Raw genomic sequence first — 10000 nt, forward strand, 5'->3', positions numbered from 1 at the left:
ACATTAAGTACCAATAAAACACCAAATAAGATTTGAAATGTTTTGGAAGTTTATTTAAAACACTATTTACATGGTTTGTAGGCAACATATTAGATCGATCAGGCAGCGTATTGCATTGCGTATCCGACATGCCGACGGAGGAACTGCGAATGCTCGAGGGGTCTCTGTAGTTAAACATTGTATTTGTACCTGGTTAAATAAAGGATTGATTGATTAATTGTTAACCTTGAGTCGAGGCTGCATTAAGGGCTGTGAATGGTCCGCTATCGTAATCCCCACGCAGAACCAAAACAGGTTCACGACTGCTTCGAAGCGACTGTGTGGTCATTGCATTGCGTCACCGTGGAACCATAACTTAAGGGCTAATTATGGTCTCATGTTCACGCAACGCATGGGGGTTAATGACCCCTAACGTCCTTGCGGACCCTCCTTGCTTCCACCGCAGGGGCCAGCAGTGTTCGCAATTGCTCATCCACGTGACCTTCAGGTTGGGGCAGCGGCGCGCTACAAATCTAGATAACCTGCATTTTTTCAGAACTCATAAGGAACCTTCACCTTGATACCGTAACTCTCCTCGCAGCTCTATTGGTAACGTCAAACACAAATAACCTGCATCATTGCCAGTGCCGCTGTTGTTTTGTATTGGAGCAATAGTCGAGTGATGTCAAGTAAACCAAAGTCAAAAGTTGCTGAAGGCGCAGTAATGGTACAGTCCACTGAAGGGTTGTTTGAAATCTTATGACATTAGATATTTCCTTGCTTGATGAACACAGATTGAGAAATACTACAAAACCAAACACTTGTAATTTTAATAATATATCAAGTATTTAAGTACCTTTTGGGGGGGTCCAAATCCCATTCGAGGGGGTCAGACCCCCAAAACCCAATGTAATTCGAACCCTGGGCCTGACGTTCGCCTCCAAAATGTTTTTAACTTCCGTCGAGCAGACGCAGCAGCAAGGGATGTGATTGGTCCTCTGACTGAAACTCGACGCAGAACCATAAATGCTTGCCGACTGCGTCGAAGCGTTTGCGTGGTCATTGCGTTGCGTGAACGTGGAACCATAATCAGCATTTAAGCCTTAAAACTTGAACAGTAGCTATTAGCGTGCTGACGTGTCATGAGATGTGGATCGAGGTTGACTCGTGTAAACATTATTTAATGATGTCATGCGTGCAGTCCTACGTAGTCTGGGACTATTATGTTCTGCCTATCCAACTGCATGCGTAATGTGGTGTCGTGGTTTGAGCTGGATAGCAACAGCAAATAAATAATATATGCTTAAACATTGTGTGACCAAGTGATTCTAGGCTGTTAATGTTTTATATCTGATGGCCTAAATTCGTTGTTTATTTTCTTTCTCATTGCATTTGTAGTTTAGTTGACGCACTCTTGTAGTATTTTAGGGTGGTTGGTCATTGTCAACAACAACCTCATCTAACCTAGTGGCCACTTGAACCTCTCGTGGGAGAGTGATACACCGGCGAGAAGGGGAGATAACTCAACCTGCTTGTTGAAGAGACGGCGGACATCGGATCGAAAGAGCCAATGATGTCATGCAACATGTTGATACAGCACAGTCAGACTAGGCTATTTGGTTACTGCTCTATCATTTATTTATTCACATTTGCTAATTTCAGCTTTCCTTTGCTCGGGATAACCCCTTCCTAAATGTCAGAAGTGGCGTCCACAGAGACAAGCGTGTGTCCGTTAATTTATTGCTCATCGAATGCATAGCCTACAATAGTCTTTAATCATTAATGACTAAGTTTTGACATTAAAAAAAACATGCCATTGCTGATTGGTATAGCTAACCTATTGTGCACAAAGTCTGAATGATGAATGATTGTTCTTTAAAAAGTTGAAGGTGTTGAGAGCAAAGTTCACACCGCCAACGAGGGCATAAAACTAATGCTATGGGTTTGCGCCATCTAGTGGTTGAACAAGTAACAGCCATGTATTATAGGATCCCTGCAAGACGCAGGCATGGGTCCCTCAATGGCCAAGACCTTTGACAATTACTCCATAAGGCTTTAACGGCCTATTTCTGGTATGAATATCCGTGTTTTACAAACACTGATTAAAATTAACATTACGTTAATATTGACAGTAACATTGTTGAATTCATTTTGAAGTCTAAAGTGAAACTAAACATGTATTTTGAAACATGTTAAACCACATGTTTCTTTTAAAATGTGTAAATAAAAACGAAAAAGTGGACTTGCATGTACACCATGTAGTTCACAAAATAACTTTCATTTGAGGGACAAGCCAATGAAAAGTAAAGATCATTTGACTTGGATTCATATCAAGTTAAGAGGTCATGATTATTGAATTAGTTTTAATATTTAGGTGTACGATTCATATCAAATGCGGTTATTGTGCAACATTTCCATGTTTGCTCCATGCTAAGATAACTTATGAATACTATGGACTATAAATACTGTTGTTATCACTGTCTCAATTTACTAAGTGACCATTGAAAAATTATTTATTAATAATCTGTTCCGTTTCTGAAAAGTGCATAACAGATTTTACAATACATCAAAATTCATATTTAAGACATGAACACAACCAAGCTACATTCACAATCATAATTTTTCTTCTTCTTCTTCTGGACAGTTTGTTGCATAGGAGGAAATGTCTCACAAGCGAGTGTATAAAAATTATGTATATTCAGATGAAGAGGGGGGTGGTCTCCGTGGCCTTGTTGTTTCATCAGAGCAGGTGTTGGTCAGTCTGTTTATGCCTTCACCATGGCAGCAAACTCTGCAAGGAGAGAGAGAGCGAAATAGAGAAGGGACAGAGTGAGACATAAAGAGGGGGAGAGAAAAAGAGAGACATAGAAAGGGTGGTGGAGAGAGAGACATAGAGAGGAAGGAGGGGGGTTGATGGGGAGAGTGAGGGGATGGGAGGGAGGGATGGACAGAGAGAGAGCCAGGGGTATAGAGTGGGGGGGAGAGGGAGAGAGAGAGAGAGAGAGAGAGAGAGAGAGAGAGAGAGAGAGAGAGAGAGAGAGAGAGAGAGAGAGAGAGAGAGAGAGAGAGAAGAGAGCGAGCAAGCATGAGACAGAGAGAGAGAGCAAGGGGAGTTTGAAATAGAGAAATTGGATACCATAACCTACAAGGCGCAAGGTATGTCTTCATGGGGCTGCTTGTAGATTATAGAATAAAGACAAAAATAAACCCCTACCATCAACTCCTATCTTGCCGTCCCCGTCGGAGTCTCCGGCCTTCAGGAAAGCCTTTGTCTCAGCATCGCTCAGCGCGCGTGCACTTGCGCTGAAGTTCTGCAGGAACAGCCTTTGATTGATCGAAGAGAGAGTAGAATTAGGTGTCAAGGTGACAAAGTGTGCATCATTTGTAGCTGATATACAATGCGTCTTAAACTGCCTTATTTACTTCAGCTCCTCCTCCTCAATGAAGTCGCTCTGGTCCTGGTCAATGATGCCGAAGGCCTTCTTGACGTCATCGGAGGACTTACCGGCCAGACCGCAGGATTTGAAAAACTTTGTATGGTCAAATGAGCCGGCCGCTGTTGGAAATATAGCAAAAACACTGTGAATCACACACATAAATGTACAGTAATGACTGAAACAAGTACTGAACATTTTTGGTTGTAGCAAAGAGGGGCGTTACATTTGCAGGCTTCCAGGGCTGCAGCAACTTCCGCATCCTTCAGAATTCCTGCGAATGCCATTTTGAGCTGTAAAAATTGAAATTTAACGAAAATAACTTTAATAACTCTTTGGGTTAGATTTCATTAAACATATTACATCCTTATCTCTTGTAAGCATCGGCCAGTTTGAAAATAATAATAATAACCTATCATCAGGAATTAAATAGAAAATTATTGAATAATTGGTATTTATATAGGCCTACATTGTATTCATCTTGTAAACTTGGAATATTTGAACAACTATTATTTTAAACAAACCAAAACAAAAATAAAAACAAACAATTACAAAGACAAGTGTCAACATTGTTCCAAAACCAAAATTAAACCAGCATTTCACTTTTCAAACAAGGCAACCATCCCTAATGACTCCGTATATAATATATTGCAAGCAAAGGGCTCTTTTTGGACGGTGAGTTTCAAAGAGTCCGGCTTGATGGATCTGACACAGAGTCCGATTATGGGAGGTTTGGAGAGCGGACGAATCCATGGCATCTTGGGATCTGATTGCGAGTTCCTTCCGAAACAATGCAAAAAACCTTCTCATCTCAATGGCTGGCCAGCGTGGATTGCAAAATCCCAAAATCCCAAATCTGAACTCACCTCTGGTAGGCCTTTTGCTTTGTACAGATGACAAACACTTTGACTGTAGTGGTCCTTCAGGCGTGTCTTCTGACCTTTTATACTTTTAGTGCATCGAAATCTGAGGCAGAGGATAACTGACACCGCAGTGAGGGGCTGGCAGAAGAATTCTACTGGCCAGTGCCTGGTCTATTTTGAGTTTCACAAAGAAGACACTTAAAAGGTGCGTTTAAAAAGTCGACAATATAGTCGAACCACAGGCTAATAATATATAGGCCTACACCGTGGAATGAGGTAGGCGTAGGGTTCTGATTGTTCGAGGGCGGGGGTTGATTGAGCCTTTGTCTTGTCGATTGTGCAGGTGAAGTGAAGAAAAGACATATTGAAGCTAATCAGAAAATTATTTTAAAATAAAACTTATATGATGACTGTTTAAATTGATTCCTACAATTGGTAGGCCTTGGTGAATGTCATTGTCTTAAGTCAGTGTGCCATAAATATTTTACAGCAAGACATTTACGGAGGAACACTGGCAGGTGTTGCTCCATAAATGTGACCCTTGACATCCTAATTGAAATTAAATTAATCATATTTCAACTCTTCAAATCACCATAAAACCCAGAAGACGCACAAGATGGCGACTTAACATTCTAGTATAGCTCCTTTTAAGATAGAAATTGAATTTGGGTCAACCCTAACGTTTTCATTGGTGTCTTAGATGTCTGATTGTAGTTGTATTGTAATTGTAGTAATTGTAGTCTCTCTCTCTCTCTCTCTCTCTCTCTCTCTCTCTCTCTCTCTCTCTCTCCCTCTCTCTCTCTCTCTCTCTCTCTCTCTCTCTCTCTCTCTCTCTCTCTCTCTCTCTCTCTCTCTCTCTCTCTCTCTCCCTCTCTCTAATAGCATATAATAAGCATATAATTTTAGGATTTATGTTGAAAGATAAGCGGTTTATGGTTGACACGTTTGTTAAGCACAAAGTGTCCCAGATGAGTCCAACAAGCTCATCCGAACACAAACGAGAATTGCTGCATAGCTTCAGCCTGCTTGAGTATGTGGACCTACAGATACAACCATGGGCTATAGTTACCCCTCGGCCATCTGCTTGCCACAGCAATATGTCCCACTGACCGTGCAGAGAGAGAGAGAGAGAGAGAGAGAGAGAGAGAGAGAGAGAGAGAGAGAGAGAGAGAGAGAGAGAGAGAGGGGGAGAGAGAGAGAGAGAGAGAGAGAGAGAGAGAGAGAGAGAGAGAGAGAGAGAGAGAGAGAGAGAGAGAGAGAGAGAGAGAGAGGGGGAAGGCAGAGAGGAGGAGAGAGAGAGAGGGGGAAGGCAGAGAGGAGGAGAGCGAGAGAGGGCTAGATAGAGAGGGGAAGGGCGGAAAGAGGGCGGAAGATAGAGAAGTAGAGGGAGAGAGAGATCGATAGGGGAAGGGAAGAGGGTGGAGAGAGAGAGAGAAGAGAAAGAGATAGAAAGATACAAGGATTGAGAGGCAAGTTGAATGTTGGGTCAGCTTAGCTCGGGAGGTAGAGCAGTTTTCTTGTAACCAATAGGTTGCTAGTTCAATCCCCAGCTCCGCCTAGCTGAGTATCGATGAGTCCCTGAGCAAGACACTTAACCATAACTGCTCCAGACGAGCTGGCTGTAGCCTTGCATGGTTGACTCTGCCGTCAGTGTGTCAATGTGTGTATTAACCGATGTAAGTTGCTTTGGATAAAAGCGTCTGCCAAATGCCCTAAATGTAATTGTAAAGAGAGTGTAAAGAGATGCCTGTAAAGAGAGAGTAGAGTGAGGAAGAGGGAGACAAGAAGATAGAGAAATAGAGAGAGAAAGAGGGAGAAAGACTAGAGAGGGGAGATAAGAGAGAGGCAGCGGTGGGAAAGGAGAAAGAGAGAGCTGGAGCTCAAGCCTTAACTGTGTTCAATGTGTGAACCCTATCCAGCCTTCGCCCCCCCATGGGTCTTCCCCATTTCACTCTGACATCCATCCATCCCCATTCATCTCATAACAAAAAGAGCTGACAAGCAGGGATTTACGACAAAAGAGCATTTATTCCTGGTTTTTCACTCTTCCTCAAAAGTGCAGATAAGTTTGTACATTTGCACAGGTCAATTCCAGAACATTTAACACATGCGAGTAACATTAACATTACACGATGTGTTAGATGTTGAGGAAAAAGTCCGCAGGCAATTCATAAATAAGATATAAAAAATATTCTTTCAGCTGATGGTTACTGAGTCTTGCAGGGAGTGCGCGGTTCCGTGTAGAGTTGTTGTGATGTTGGTCAATGGAGATTTATGCCTTCACAAGGGTGACAAACTCTGTGGGGATAAGGTAGATGGTATAAAACATTAGTATCGAGCCGAGATTAAGTGCAAATTCAGGCTGCTTTAGGGAATGTATGAATAATTCTTTATGAACTATTTATAAACCAGCAATAATTGTCCTCAATGTAGAATAGGGAAGTATTTAATTTGCTGAATCCTCAAACAATGAGTGCATCAATTTAGCAAACATTGTTGTCCTGGTTGTTGTTTGAATTTTTTAGAATGCATTAGTGTTCTGAGGTGTAGCTTGGGTTTAGAGGCAGACCTTGCTATGACATGAAGCTCAATCCGAATCTCATCTCATGAGGTGAACCAATGTGTGATGTGATGCTCAAGTCTGAAAAGTACTGACCATCAACTCCGATCATGCCATCACCATCAACGTCACCAGCGGCGAGGAAGGCCTTGGTCTCAGCAGCGGTGAGTTCCCTTGCTCCGGCGCCGAAGGTCTGCAGGAAGAGCCTTAAGAAAGAGGAAATGTTGATGAGGAACAGAAATGTGTTTCCTAATGAATATGTCATATATATCAAAAGCTTTAGCAGTGAAACTCTGAAGCAAAAGTATATGTATTTTTTATTATCTTTTTAATAATCCAATTATTATAGAAGCCTTTAAACCTACTTTAAAGAAGGGCGGTATCACACAATGACTTTTATAAGGAAAGATATCTAAAGGTAATTTAACGGTGTAGTAGCCTAGCTATTTTAAGTGTGAAAAGAATTAGTCATACTTAAGCTCATCCTCCTCAATGAAGCCGCTCTGGTCCTGGTCAATGACGAAGAAAGCCTTCTTGACTTCCTCGTGGGACTTGGCGGCCAGACCGCATGCCTTGAAGAAGGTCTTGTAGCTGAAGGAGTCAGCAGCTGCGTGAAAACATTTTTAGAATCACTGTGAGAGTGCAGAAGAGCTCCGAAGAACAACCAAAATGAATTGAAAGGATGTGAAGACTTATTGTGGCTTTCCGTCATCAGTAAAACGTGAGACGCCGCAGTAGGCTATGCCTGAGAGTCCATCTATTATTGGATGCCACTTCCCCATTCAATTCCAATGCTTTGTTTGACCAAATATTGATATGCAATTGATAAAAAAATGTGTTTGAAGTCTTAGGAATACACTAGGCTGCAACGTGGATATTGTGTGTATTATTTGTTATTCGGCCCCCCACCCCCGCTTACCTGCGCAGCCGGCGAGGGCGGCCTTGACGTCAGCGTCAGCGAGTACTCCAGCGAAGGACATTTTTTCTATCTTTGAGAAGAGAGAGAGAAGATAGTGTTGGAAGCATAAAATATTAGACCTGTTTGCATCCAAAACCATCTTATCAATGCTTCTTTAGACCAACCATGTAATGATAATGATATTGTCCTGATAATTATTAACCATAGCTCATTTTGAGGAGGCCTACGATGAACCCAATAGCGTGCACGTTATATAGGAATATATGGAGCAACGCGTATATTGAGCAATATTTCAGTAATCTCATCCTGAAAATAACACTTCCATCAACGGCAGTAAACCGCACATTATTCAATACATGAAGGCCTATTTAAACCAAGATAGAAGCCTTATACTATGATACAAGGCATGTTAATAAACGCAAGAGAAGTGTTAGCTCAGTGCATATTTTAACTACAACCTGAATTGATCTATTAATATTTGAACATCCAATCAAAGGCCAAATTGGGTAAATCCACAACAAGACCCATGGTGATGCACTCTAGTCAGCAAGAGTAAATCAATGCGATGAACGACCAAGGCGAAACCATGCTTAGTTCGTTTGTAAAGAACACAACTCTTTACAATAGGCCTAACTAATTTCCCCAGCCTACAGACTGTTAACGAACGTGTTATCCAAAAAATAAAAATAAATCCTCAGAAAAGCCTCATTTCATTCCTTTCAACCCGAGGTGTCCATTGATCCATCTTATGATTTTGGGTTCCATTTGTTTTCTATGGTAGTCCACCACGGAAAAGGTCCCATTATCGGAATTCCCCAGCTCCCAATGTAAAGATGCTGGCAGGAACCGATCGGCCCGCGGTCAAAGAGGAGACCGCGCATCTCCCTAAACTCACCTTTTTGCGCTGCGTTGAGGCGAGTGAAAACCAAGTGGAGCTCAAGTGTTGACCAAGTGCCTCGCACCCTCGTCTTATATAGCGTCCAGCAACGCCATTTACAGAGGTTTGGAGTCCTGGAATCGGATACCAAGATGCATCGGTTTCGAAAAAAATGTGCCTCGTTGCCTTAAGTTATTTTTAGGCCAAATGAGGATGCGGCCATCAATGCCTATAGCTAGACCTGTTGCATTGCTGCTCCCTTGGAACTGAACTGGTGATATCTAAGTCAAAATGTCTGTTGCGGTATTCAATAAAACACGTAGAATGTGTATATATTTTGCATAAGGAGGAAGATATAAACTAATGTTGTCCTAATATATGGAGTACAAAGCTGGTTGAACTCATGCGTTACGGAGACATTCTGAAAGGACGAGTCATGTTAACTATATTTGAATATCCTATACCACACGGTAGGCCTATAGGATATTTCTGGGTTTGAGCCTTTTGGTCCAGGCACAAACATAGGACAGTTAGGCATTGCGACAATTACTATTTAAGACATAGGCCTACATACCAAGATCTGAAACGGCATAGGCCTAGTCTGCCTTGAAAGCATGAGGTGACACTTTATTTTGCTGGCCCGTGGTTTTCTAGCATGGGGTTGATCAAATTACTTGATCGGCCACATATTTCTACGGTTCGGGGTATCATATATGTATGTCGCCAATGAATCGGGTTGCAAGCGAACCGTATGCCCTGTGCCAGCTGCCTCTGAACCATACACGAAAACGAGCCCACTCAGTATATTCCCTTTACAGTCTATTTGTGTGTGGCAGGAACTCTGCGTGCGTCAGTGCGTGATATCCGGCGTGAACAAGTAAGCAATATGTTGGTCACACACGATTGCATTACGAAAACTTGCAGCAAGGGACCTTATATTAAAAGAAACACAACGTCATATGTTCATATGTTGTAATATTGAGTTCGATTGGATCTAGGCAACGCAGTAGCTTACAGTAGACCACATTAAACATGCATTGCACATTCTGGCATACTTGAGCCACTAATAAGCTCAATACATCGAGTAGATCCAGATGCTTAATAGGCCTGTTCATTTTATTTTTTCTTATTGTTGTTATTATTTGTTCATCCTTTACCATACCTTAATAGCCTATACTAATTAGAAAGACTTGAGACATTAAAGGGCATATTTGGTTAGCAGTGTTTAATTGCTTATTATTTCAAATATGTCCAGTAGAAGGCGGTAGTAACCCGAATGTGCCCAACTTGACGCCAATGCCTTACATTGTGCAACCAACACATTTTTACATGCAGTGAGGGTTTACTCACTTAAGTCAAATCACTTTC

General features: G+C 41.9%; 2 protein-coding genes and 1 long non-coding RNA gene across 3 annotated transcripts in view; 1 reads left to right on the forward strand and 2 right to left on the reverse strand.

The window, feature by feature from the left end:
* The window catches only part of LOC115557923 (uncharacterized), a 2658-nt gene extending 2620 nt beyond the window's left edge, over positions 1 to 38 (forward strand). The window contains exon 2 of the long non-coding RNA XR_003979296.1: positions 1 to 38. This exon is cut by the window's left edge and continues 539 nt beyond it. This is a non-coding gene — a long non-coding RNA (uncharacterized LOC115557923).
* Positions 39 to 2322: 2284 nt separating this feature from the next.
* On the reverse strand, positions 2323 to 4395 carry LOC115537726 (parvalbumin beta-2). Its single transcript, XM_030349776.1, has 5 exons — positions 4280 to 4395; positions 3640 to 3706; positions 3403 to 3535; positions 3194 to 3303; positions 2323 to 2770 (listed from the first exon to the last, which is right to left on the reverse strand). The coding sequence occupies exons 2-5, from the start codon at positions 3698 to 3700 to the stop codon at positions 2745 to 2747; spliced, it is 330 nt and encodes a 109-aa protein (XP_030205636.1). The 5' UTR covers positions 3701 to 3706; positions 4280 to 4395; the 3' UTR covers positions 2323 to 2744.
* A 1889-nt stretch (positions 4396 to 6284) lies between these two features.
* On the reverse strand, positions 6285 to 8772 carry LOC115537300 (parvalbumin beta-1). Its single transcript, XM_030349118.1, has 5 exons — positions 8651 to 8772; positions 7756 to 7825; positions 7311 to 7443; positions 6933 to 7042; positions 6285 to 6574 (listed from the first exon to the last, which is right to left on the reverse strand). Exons 2-5 carry the CDS (start codon positions 7814 to 7816, stop codon positions 6549 to 6551), a joined length of 330 nt encoding a protein of 109 aa, XP_030204978.1. The 5' UTR covers positions 7817 to 7825; positions 8651 to 8772; the 3' UTR covers positions 6285 to 6548.
* Between the last annotated feature and the right edge of the window lie 1228 nt (positions 8773 to 10000).

This window comes from Gadus morhua, chromosome 2, assembly GCF_902167405.1.
Source record: "Gadus morhua chromosome 2, gadMor3.0, whole genome shotgun sequence".
NCBI lineage: Eukaryota > Metazoa > Chordata > Actinopteri > Gadiformes > Gadidae > Gadus > Gadus morhua.

What these genes read in the sequence shown, in the direction of transcription:
- LOC115537300 (XM_030349118.1), bottom strand. Translation starts at nt 7,816, where the DNA reads ATGTCCTTCGCTGGAGTACTCGCTGACGCTGACGTCAAGGCCGCCCTC. An exon ending in ATTGAGGAGGATGAGCTTAA is followed by an intron (nt 7,043 to 7,310) that starts GTATGACTAATT and finishes CTCTTTCTTAAG; the next exon opens with GCTCTTCCTGCAGACCTTCG. An exon ending in TGGCATGATCGGAGTTGATG is followed by an intron (nt 6,575 to 6,932) that starts GTCAGTACTTTT and finishes TTATCCCCACAG; the next exon opens with AGTTTGTCACCCTTGTGAAG.
- LOC115537726 (XM_030349776.1), bottom strand. Translation starts at nt 3,700, where the DNA reads ATGGCATTCGCAGGAATTCTGAAGGATGCGGAAGTTGCTGCAGCCCTG. An exon ending in AGCCCTGGAAGCCTGCAAAT is followed by an intron (nt 3,536 to 3,639) that starts GTAACGCCCCTC and finishes TATTTCCAACAG; the next exon opens with CGGCCGGCTCATTTGACCAT. An exon ending in CGGCAAGATAGGAGTTGATG is followed by an intron (nt 2,771 to 3,193) that starts GTAGGGGTTTAT and finishes CTCTCCTTGCAG; the next exon opens with AGTTTGCTGCCATGGTGAAG.